The following is an 11958-nucleotide window of genomic DNA, read 5'->3' on the forward strand; positions in this document are numbered from 1 at the left end:
GATTTCAGACAGAAATCAATGCCTTTTAAAAAATTCACAATAGCAATAATTGCAATGTCTAAAACTATCAGCATTTTATTATCTTCAAAATATAGATTTAGTTACAGATGTGGGGATTTAACTTGCCAATAATGTAAAAAAAATATATACTGTAATTTCTTTAAGGCATTTGCAACAGTGTTGGGTGTAATCCAATTACAAAATAATTATTTACGTAATCTAATTACTTTTAAGTCATAAAAGTAGTGTAATGCATTACATTTTAAACACTTGTAATCAGATTAGTTACTTACTTTCAATAAATGTAATTACTTTTAAGTACATTATAGGGTTATGCTTATTTCCAATATATTATTTATGTAGAATACATGAATTATGGCCCCGTAACGAGTCATTGTGAAGGAGAAATTTGAGGTGTTGAGTGTATGACTTGTGTATAACAATGAACAAGAAAGAAAAATAGACATTATTTTTAATTTGTTGAGCAGAAAAGTGTTTTTTTTAAGTAAATAGAAATGTATGATTTTTTATAAATAATTAGTCATTTGTAACACTGATTTCCACTTAAATTAATATTTAACCTTGGGAGATAAATAAATTCTGTTTGAATGCATTTCATTGTAATGAGAGGCTTGGCCTGTAAAAGAACAGGTCCTTGTTGTTTTAGAGGTAACTGATAAGATAATACATGTTGACTCATTAACTTATTGGAGGGTGTAGATTGTCTCAGAAATAGCACTGCTTTATTTAAAATACAAAAGATTGTTGACTATGCAAAGAGCTCTATCACAATATGCATTTTGTTAAGAATGGAAATTTACAATCACGAGACTCATTCTGATATATACATCCAGTGGCTCAATATAAAGTATTATACTTGGACACTTAAAGGGATAGTTTACCCAAAATGCTCTCATCATTTACTAACCCTCATGCCATCCTAGGTGTCTAAGACTTTCTGTCTTCTGCAGAACACAAATGAAGATTCTTTGAAGAATATCTCAGCTCTGTAGGTCCATACTATGCAAGTTAATGGTGACCAGATCTTTGAAGGTCCAAAAAGCAAATAAAGGCAGCATAAAAGTAATCCATACGACTCCAGTGGTTAAATAAATTTCTTCAGAAGCGATATGATAGATGTGGGTGAGAAACGGATCAATATTTAAGTCCTTTTTTAATATATATTATCCTCCCTGCTTAGTAGGTGTTGGCACTAAGAATGCAAATCGGCAAAAAAAAAAAAAAAGATGAAGAATGTGGAAGTGAAAGTGGAGATTTAAAGTTAAAAGGGACTTAAATATTGATAAGTTTCTCACCCACACCTATCATATCGCTTCTGAAGACATGGATTAAAACACTGGAGTCATATGGATTACTTTTATGCTGCCTTTATGTGCTTTTTGGACTTTAAAATGCTGGCCACCGTGTACTTGTATTACATGGACCAACAGAGCTGAGATATTCTTCTAAAAGTCTTTGTGTTCAGCAGAAGGAATAAAGTCACACATCTTGGCTGGCATAAGGGTTAGTAAATGATGAGAGAATTTTAATTGTTGGGTGAACTGTCCCTTTAAGCAGACTTAAAATGTGTGAATGGCTTTGCATTAGATTACAAAATATCAAACCAAGTGGCATCTATCAATAAATGAGCTGTTCCCAGAATTAACTTAACTTTTATTAGCCATTTAACTATTCTTAGCCAATTACTTTTAACCAACTAGTGTCAAAATGATTTTTAGTGGATACTGTATATGAAATCTGTTCCCCTCAAGTTAACACAGGTGTCCTAGCAGAGTAGTTCATCATATTGACTATGAACATGTTCCACTATGTATTACTTTTTGTCTTAGTTTTGAGCAGTATATCTTTTGTTTTAAAATTTAAAACCCAACAAACTATATTTTAGATGTTTTAATTGAAGTGAGTGCTTGTGCTTTTTTATTTTTTTTGTGAATCCCACTTGGTTTGATATTTTGTTATCTAATGCAATGGCATTCATACATTTTTATATACATTTGTCCCAAAAACATTTTGTATACAAACACATTTGGCCCGTTTATAAGACATATCAGAGTAAGTAAACTCAATAATAAGGGTTGAAATTGTCAGGCACTTCTAGGGCCGATTTGAGAATTTGATGTCTCAAATAAAGACGTTGTGCTCATCTAAAGAGCAAATTACTCTTTTTTTAAACATTGCACTGTTGTTGTGTCCAGAAAGCGAATGTGCATTTTGGTCTCGATCTCTAAGCCTTTTAAAATCTGTTGGAGAGACATTCAGATGTGAGGTAAAGTATAAATAGAGTGCGTGCCATATTCATATTTCTCCAATAAACTAATGACTTATAGATTGCAAACCTGCAGGAAATGCTCAAAGGTTATTCCCTCATAAAATTCATCTGGATCCTACAGAAAGGATGTTAACAGGTATCAATTACTGAAACACTTCAAAACGTGTATATTGCAAATATCAAATACCAGACCAATAACACTTGAGTATCACACTGTACAGCTATTGTTCTCAACTGGTGGGTCGCGACCCAAAAATGTGTCTTGTTTTAAATCTTTTGTTATTCTTTAAACAAGACACATTTACTTTGTTCAATATGTCATGTTAATCATTTTGCATATTGTTTTTCTTATAGAGTTCATGGTAGTATTTTGTTGGGTCATCAATTGATGTCCAATTAAAAATTGGTTCCTGTATCTCAGCTAAGTATGCCGCTAGCAACGCCAGGGTCATGTACTATTGTTGAGAAGCACTGCTCTGTTGTAAAACAAAATTGTATTTCAAAACTTTTAAATCAGTGGGAATCAAATTGAATCACAGTTCAGAGATGCATCATTGAAAATGATACTCTACCATCTGACCCATTGTGACACTGGCGACTTCCAGCATTGCAGCATCTGAAATAGCCTTGGCATTTTCTGAGTCTATAGTTTCATAGCTGAACAGCAGCTTCTCCACCACCTGTAATCAAGATCACACACAGTGGCCAAACAAATCAAATGACACATTTTTGTGGTTGTAAACAGTTAGAATAGAGTAAAATTAGTCTTACAAGTCTATATTCGTCCAATGTGATAATGCCATCATTGTCGGTGTCATGCATGTTGAATAGAACTACAAAAAACAAAATAAGCATTAACATATTAATTGATACGTGAATACAGTCTGTGTGTCTGTCTAACCATCAGGGATGCACAATTTGGACAAAAATTCATATTGCGATAATTTTTGAAAAATATTGCGATTGCGATTTGAGCTGTGATTATGACATTCAACCGCCAAAAGGCTACTGGGGTTTTCACACTTTAAAAGAAACAAACTGAGACCTTTTTTTTATTTCAATTCACCCACAAACAAATACATATATAAACAAAGAAAAAACACTTCTTCATATTCAAATTCTATCCACTGTGTGCTGGTTTTCGTCAATTTTGTGACAGGGTCTCGGCCCACTAATCATTCGTTTTTGAAACCCAGTCCACAATATTAGGGATCCTCCAATCAGGATGTTTTCTGATAAAAGTGTCTCCAATTTACTTTTCATCTAATCTTCTGAAGCTGATCATTTTACTATTCATCAGCAGCTAATTTTACAGCATGTTAGCTTTATGCTCAATGTCACTGTTAGCTGGATTTCCCCGTTGGAACCATAGTTGTTGCTGTCAAAAATACTGTAATTAAATAAACACAAAATATAAAATGTTATGCTTTACTCCAGGCCTTAAAAACAAGTAGGCATATACAAACTATTCTCTACTGTTTCATAAGATAGTCCTAAAGAACGAGAATTAATATCAAACTGAAGTTGAACATTGGTGTAATTAAACTTAAAGTTTTGGTTAGTTTGTCACCATTTCGTTAAATTATTTGTATTCATTATTTTAATAAATTTCATTTACCAATGCATTATATTATAGTATCTAAATATTTTATAAAGATTAATTATATGTACGTTCCATCCTTTTCTTTTAGTTGGATATTGGTAATTAGTTCCGCTTTCACTTGTTGCCGCTGGGAGTGTAATAAGTGCTACACGCTCTCTCGTGAGGTAAATAAACTAAAGGAGAATAGAGGAAGAGCACATGTTTTTGGAATCTACAGGGGCTACTGTTAATACCGTTTGCTCAGCAATCATTTAATAAAGATGTGTAAATTATACCCATCTTGTATTCTGTGTTATTATTATGATATCTGTGCCTGGCGGAGACTGAGATGCTGCTAAAGAAGTTGATAATAAAACCGCTTCACTGCAGGATGCGGCGGTTAAGTGTAAATAAAACGCTTAATGCATGTAAGCAAATGGAACTGAACTCTGAGCACTTCTGTTACTTAAAGTACGAGATGGAGTTGTGAAGCACAGAATCGCTCTGAATACACTGTAATAATGCTCTAACTTAACCGACTAGTCAGAGCAGCGCAAATAAACTTTGAAGCGAGCAAACTATTTATTTATGAAATCGCAGCCCTTTGCAGACAATCGCAAAATGTCATATTGTAATTTCGATTTTATTTCCATTAATTGTGCAGCCCTACTCTCCATCTGTCGGTCTATCTATCTGTCTGTCCATTCATCAGTCAGTCACTTAGGCTATGGTGAGTTTACACAACACGATTTTAAGCCCGATTTTCGCTCGCCGACAGTTTCTTGTATGTCACCGACAAAAGCCTGAAATCGTGAGCAAATCGGAGCTCGCTCCGTGAGCGACGAGCGCAATTCATGAACTATCAAAGATGCGATTTGAGAGAAGCAGCGACGGATCACTGATGTCAGTGAGATATCTAGAATGTTAAATATCTGGACCTGTCAGCGACTCCAAATCGTGCAATGTGAAATATGTTTTGACTGAATACAACTGCAGCGTTGACCTACAGCCAATGAGAGAGCAAGAAACAGGGCACGTGACGTTTCAGTGGGAGGAGTCCTGATGTACCTGCAACAGAACATCAACTAGCATGGCTGTGGTATCAAGAAAGTCTCATTGAACCGAAGAAATGGAGGAAAAATTTGTGGAACATTGGCAGGAGCACCAGCGCCTATTTGATGTTTCATGAACTGTACCACAACCGGGTGGAGGAAGAGAAGAGTTGGATAGAAATTGCCAATTCTCTTGGACAGTCAGGTAAGCAAATAGGTTGATTTTTCAGTAGGAGCTCATTTTTCATATTGTAACCAATATATTATATGATTAAAAACATACACATCATATTCTGAAATGTATAACATATGATCATGCATTTGTTTTCGTATCTCGCATCACTTCTCGCGTGTACTCTGTTGTGAAACGTAATTTGGAGTCCAGGCAGAGTCGTCGGGGATTTTTCAATATTTAAATGTTTTGTAATGTGTCGCCGATTCGTCGTGTAATTTGAAAACGCTACGACTTCCATGACAAGACAGACAGTTGTGTAATATGAACGGTTCCACGATCCGACATCTTTGAAAGTTGTGTAGTGTGTAGGAGGCATTACTTGGTCTCCTTGAATACAAATTTACTGACAGGAAGATAATATTATTATGTTCAATGTAACATATACATATGAGTTGTTACATTGAGGTTTGGTATCTGAAATCAAAATATCAATTTGTAAAAGATCATCAGTTTGTAAGTAAGCTTTGAAGTCTTTGGTCTTACAGCGTAATTTGGCTCTCCTGATGTTTTCTATCTCCTCTTCAGTAGCATGTGGTTTGAGTGGTCTGAAGAAGGCCAGGATGGTCAGGAATTCCTCAAATTCGATTTCCTGCAGACAGCCTACCTCATTTTGACCCAAGTTCCTGGATGTTCACAACATACACATATAATGTATTGTATTTATGTATATAAGTATGAAGTATGTTATTATATGTAAGTTACTATGTATGACCAATAGACTGCTTAAAAAATGCCTTGGCTAAATAAAACATCGTACATTTCCACTGTTGTTGCCCAGGAAACAAAGATACAGTGTATTTAACACAAAGTTGATCATTGCCTGAATGTGTCCCAGTGTGGTTTTATTGTATTCACCTGGTGCTATTCACAAAAATGACCATAAATAAAGACACTTTTGAACTAGGTTTAAAACAAACATACAAAACCACTCCTTGAGAAATCAAGTGCATTTATCAGGCATGTTAAATATCCTCATTGTTTATAACAATAAATTATGTACCCAGTCTCCCCTACTTGTTACAACTTATTTTCTGTACTCACCTTTTATCAAAGAACGCATCAATGATCTCTCTCCGGATTGGGTTGAAAGCCAAATAACTAATACTGTCAAAGTGTTCTCGTCTGAAATTCAAAAGAAACTGTTTTGTTTTCTTGTTAATTTCCTGTTGTCTATTTCAAGATCTATTTCAATACACACACACACACACATGTTGGTGCAGCTATTATTATGAGGACTCTCCATAGACATAAGGATTTTATACTGTACAAACTATAGATTATATCTCCTAACCCCACCCCTAAACCTAACCCTCACAAATAACTTTCTGCATTTTTACATTTTCAATAAAACATCATTTAGTATGTTTCTTTAAGCTATTTGAATTATTGGGACAGTAGAAATGTCCTCATAAACCATATTTATAGCATAATACCCTTGTATTTACCAGTTCGCTGTACATTTCTGTATATCGCGGCGACGTTTTGTTGTCCGTTATGCATAATGTGGCTGCTCATTTTAGCTTATCGCGGCCCATTCGTCACATTTCGCGGCCGACACACTGGCCTGCTCGGTTCTCCCAAAAGGCCCCGGTATGCCAGATTACCAGTCCAGCCCTGAATCCAATACACTTTTTTGTCAAATTCCGTGAATATCTCTTCACGGTCCGCTAGATGTCCGTTCTATGTTTGCGCTGAAAACAAATCCTGTGTTTGTACACAGCCCTGGCTCTGAAAATTGAAAAATAAACAAAGTGGATCGGACCGATCCACACAACACTATTCCAGCCAACCAGCAAAAGGGGGCGTGCTCATGCACAGGATGGGGGGAAGGGGAGATGGGGGAAATGGGGCAGTGAGCGAGAGGGAAATTCATTAGAAGTAGAAGAGGGACGGTAATTCTGGCTAATGTTAACTTGCTGGAGAGATGGCTGAGAAACAGCCCAGGGGTATGATCAGGCAAGGGCTAGGAGCCACCTAAACATCGGAGAGGCTTTCCAACGGTGGACAGACCTGCAAGAGTTGAAAGGCCTGAAGATGGATGCAAAGGTTGCTCTGTTTCTGATTGATAAGTGGGTAAAATTAGTTGCGCTATGTTTCACAGAACCAATATATGCATTTGTTGTGATGTTAGCTATAGTAGCAGGAGAGTTGTGTGTGTCGCTGCCTGAAGCTGGTGTGCTGGCTCCAGGAAACTGTCTCGTTCTCTCTGCGTGTTATCATTGCAACAGTTTGCTAACCAACTACCTAGCTAACGTTATTTACTTTAATTGCTGTGTTGTTATTCGCTCTATATCATGGTATTTGTCCGTACAACATTTGGAAAGGTTTTTATAGCCATGACGGCCTGAAAACACAAGTTTGCTAGCACAGTGGAATTATTTGGATTGATGCATAAAGCCCAGATTTTAGTGTTGTTGCCATGGCAATGCGCATGCGTAAATTTGGAGGCAGAGCTTCTAAAGAAGCACTGAAAGGAGGGGTGTGTTTGTTTGGCTGTTGAGTTCAAATATCAACAGTCTTTCTATCAGTCAGTCTTTATAGGTCATTTATATGCAAGTGTACTACTAAAAGTTGACATAATTAACTTCTAGAAGATATACCCATTTAAAATATAGGCCAACTGTCGTTCTCTTCAGATTAAACATGTTGACGACTCATCTTCTGCACAGGGATATACAGAAATTAACTGTCCAATAAAATACTCTCTTGAATGAGAATGCCCCTCCCCCTAATGCCACCTGCTACACACTAGCAACATCATGGTTCACGGCTGTGACCTAAACTAAATGACACTGGCTATTTTTTTTGTAAAAAGGAATGAGCCCTTTGATATATCATGCCCTAACATCCTGTTTTAATAGGAAATATGTCAATGCAGACAAGAAAGTGACGTTCTTCAAGCCATTTTATGTGGTTAAGAATGATAGAGTACCTTAAAGTGTCCTCATCTTTTGTCAGGTACATAAATCTGTCATGGAGATTTCGGACTTGCTCAATGGAAACTGCAGAGAGATAAAGAATATTTCAAATAAATACTTTTAAAGAAGCAGTCAGTCTGTGGAATTCTGATATATGGCAGTATATGTAATACACATATATAATATGTATGTTCATGTACGCTTTGCACTGATAAAAAAGTCAAATGTTCGTATATATTTAATACTAGATAACATTTCATGTTCAATGTTTTCATATTTGTCAGATATATTTTCACAAATTACAGTGCAATTTGAAAAGGTGCATATATGCCCAAATACATACACTCATCAGCCACAACATTAAAACCACCTGCCTAATATAGTGTAGGTCCCTCTCGTGCCACCAAAACAGCGGGCCAACCCTCATCTCAGAATGGCATTTTGAGATGATATTCTTTTCACCACAATTGTACAGAGTGGTTATCTGATTTACGGTAGACTTTGTCAGTTCAAACCAGTCTGGCCATTCTCTGTTGACCTCACAGCGCTTCACTTTATCCACATTTTGTTATGTTACAGCCTTATTCCAAAATTGATTAAATTCATTATTTTCCTCAATTCTAAAACAATACCCCATAATGACAACGTGAAAGTAATTTGTTTGAAATCTTTGCAAATTTATTAAAAATAAAAAAATAAATAAAATCACATGTACATAAGAATTCACAGCCTTTGCTCAATACTTTGTTGAACCACCTTTGGCACCAATTACAGCCTCAAGTCTTTTTGTATGCGATGCTACAAGCTTGGCACACCTATTTTTGGGCAGTTTCTCCCATTCTTCTTTGCAGGACCTCTAAAGATCCATCAGGTTGGATGGGGGAGTGTCGGTGCACAGCCATTTTAAGATCTCTCCAGAGATGTTCAATCGGGTTCAAGTCTGGGCTCTGGCTGGGCCACTCAAGGACATTCACAGAGTTGTCCCGTAGCCACTCCTTTGTTATCTTGGCTGTGTGCTTAGGGTCGTTGTCCTGTTGGAAGATGAACCTTCGCCCCAGTCTGAGGTCCAGGTTTTCATCAAGGATGTCTCTGTACATTGCTGCATTCATCTTTCCCTTGATCCTGACTAGTCTCCACTGAAAAACATCCCCACAGCATGATGCTGCCACCACCATGCTTTACTGTAGGGATGGTATTGGCCAGGTGATGAGCGGTGCCTGGTTTCCTACAGACATGATTCTTGCCATTCAGGCCAAAGAGTTCAATCTTTGTTTCATCAGACCAGAGAATTTTGTTTCTCATTGTCTCATTGTCAGGTGCCTTTTGGCAAACTCCAGGTGGGCTGTCATGTGCCTTTTACTGAGGAGTGGCTTCCGTCTGGGGGTCGGAGGAGTGGCTTCCGTCTGGCCACTCTACCATACATGCCTGATTGGTGGAGTGCTGCAGGGATTTACATTTACATTTATGCACTTGGCAGACGCTTTTATCCAAAGCGACTTTGTCACTTATTACAGGGACAATCCCCCCGGAGCAACCTGGAGATAAGTACCTTGCTCAAGGACACAATGGTGGTGGCTGTGGGGATCGAACCAACAACCTTCTGCTTACCAGTTCAGTGCTTCAGCCCACTACACCACCACCACTCCTTAAGAGATGGTTGTTCTTCTGGAAGGTTTTCCTCTCTCCACAAAGAAACGCTGGAGCTCAGTCATGGAGGTGACCAAAAACCTGATGAATATCAGACTATGCATGGGCTATAACTGTTATGTGTGGTAGTACAGCTAATTTTGGAAAGCTTTGCGTGTAATGTGTGATTGGTATTAAGGAACAGGACACGCAAAGGTCACCATTCCCTTTCGTTGCTTGGACAAAAAGATGCAATGAAAGTGAATGGTGACTAATGCTAACATTCAGCTTAACATGATGCTGAAAAAAAAATGACTAGTACGATTTATTACATTGTATTTAGCAAGTTTTGCACATAGTTTTTCTATGGAAATTTTAATGGTATTATATTAAGTAAAATCTACTTAACTTCATGACATAATATTGACTGAATTTAAATTAAACATTTTTTAATTACAGTAATTTGAAGTTACAATTCTGATGTACGTGGTACTTAAATATACTTTTCACACTGCGAGTTTTGGAATGTGGAAGTGAACGTTTGCAGGGTAAACTTCAACAGCGGTGAATGGGAGTGAATGAGAGATCACAGCAAATGTTATTTTCACTTACACATTTGCTCCAAGATCAAAAGAGAAAATCCACTCTCACGTTTGAATGACTTTTCAGAAGAGAAAAAAAAATAGCGAGCGGGGGTTTAAGACGGGAGATGGGAGAAGATGCCCAATTTACTGTCACTCTCTCAGCAGCTGTAATAGAAACCCTCTCACAGCTGTGGTAATTCAGTTTTTTAAAACACAAAGCATAATGTTAAGAAAATCAGTGTTGTCTAGTGTTCCACACAAGAAAGAAAGTAATACAGGTTTGGAATGACATGAGGGTGAGTAAATGATGACAGAATTGCATTTCCATTTTAAAAAATATCAATTTTAAATATTGCACGTTAAGAGTTGTACAGTGACTAATTGTTGCAAAAGCACCTCTCTTAAACAATGAACAACACAAAGTTCCCTAGATGTGAGTCAGATTCATGTGTTGCTCCAAAATCACTCAAACTCTTCCAAGAATCCAAATGAATGACACCAAGGGATTTGTGGATTTAGATGGATTTGTGTTGACATTGAATCATTTTAAATGCAAAACACTATTTGCAGTGTGTAATGCAATTGTCATTTATCAAGTGTGTACATTTGAATATTAATGTACAGTATTTGAGTTGCCCATTAACAAAGTTGCCCTTCCTTCAACATACAGGAATAATCCAGAAGGATCAAGGGTAAAACTTTATATTAACTTTCATTTAAACATCTTAAACAAGCAATTCTTTAAACAGTTAGTCAAATATGAGTATGTATCAGATATTATAGAGTATGAATCAAAGTTTCATGGCATTGCTAACTAAAAGTTTTCACCTCAACTCAAGGACAATATATATAAAGATAGATAGATAGATACAACAAATAAATTAGCAATTAAAAAATCATAACAGTTTTGGAGAAAATAAAAAATTACAAATAAATTAATAAAAATCCACCGTAATACCATCTTGGTTCTTTCATGGACCATTTTGACATGCACCAAGGCATTACCATGGTATTTTTTGAAGTATCTTCGAGTACCATGTATATGAATAAACCAATCATTCATAGGTACCATATATCAAAATTCCATTATATTACCATCTGATACCATTACTGTACCATTGCACTTCGTGTATGGTCAGTAACTTAAATTGTACATATTTTAAGTACTTAAACGTAAAGATACTCACAGCCGGTTTTATCAGCGAGATCTTGGAAAACATGCACTCGTCCAGACTGGGAACCGCCCATGTTAAAATCCGAGAGAGAGCAGTAGGTAACACATATGAAGAATGGCTAGAACTTTACAATGTGAACCGCTCTTATTGTTAAGCTCCGCCCCAGTCATGACGAAATATGTAAATGAGCTGTAGTAAAATACCTGAGTCTCTGAGCAGCAGCTCGTCCGGTTTTTACCGCCTGGGGCGCGAAATTCCACAGTAATGCAAGTTTATTTACATATTTACAATGCAGTTTAGATGGCACCGTTTAAAGTTTTACTGTATTTAAAAAGATGACATAGGCCTATTGGGTTTTCTGTTAGGCCGTGGACAATATGATTTTTAATAGGCTATACGATGTAATTATGAAGGTATAATTTTTTTTTATCATATTCAAAATGCGTATTATTACAAATATATATATAAAATAATTTTTTATAAGACAATTATAAAA

The 11958-nt window shown here is 36.5% G+C and overlaps 1 protein-coding gene across 1 annotated transcript; it reads right to left on the bottom strand.

Annotated features, from left to right (window-relative positions):
* Positions 1–16: 16 nt before the first annotated feature.
* On the bottom strand, positions 17–11563 carry tesca (tescalcin a). The gene is made up of 8 exons (XM_052105030.1): positions 11475–11563; positions 8092–8161; positions 6201–6281; positions 5643–5782; positions 3062–3123; positions 2863–2970; positions 2358–2405; positions 17–2261 (listed from the first exon to the last, which is right to left on the bottom strand). The coding sequence occupies exons 1-8, from the start codon at positions 11533–11535 to the stop codon at positions 2178–2180; spliced, it is 654 nt and encodes a 217-aa protein (XP_051960990.1). The 5' UTR covers positions 11536–11563; the 3' UTR covers positions 17–2177.
* Between the last annotated feature and the right edge of the window lie 395 nt (positions 11564–11958).

This window comes from Xyrauchen texanus, chromosome 3, assembly GCF_025860055.1.
Source record: "Xyrauchen texanus isolate HMW12.3.18 chromosome 3, RBS_HiC_50CHRs, whole genome shotgun sequence".
Lineage (NCBI taxonomy): Eukaryota > Metazoa > Chordata > Actinopteri > Cypriniformes > Catostomidae > Xyrauchen > Xyrauchen texanus.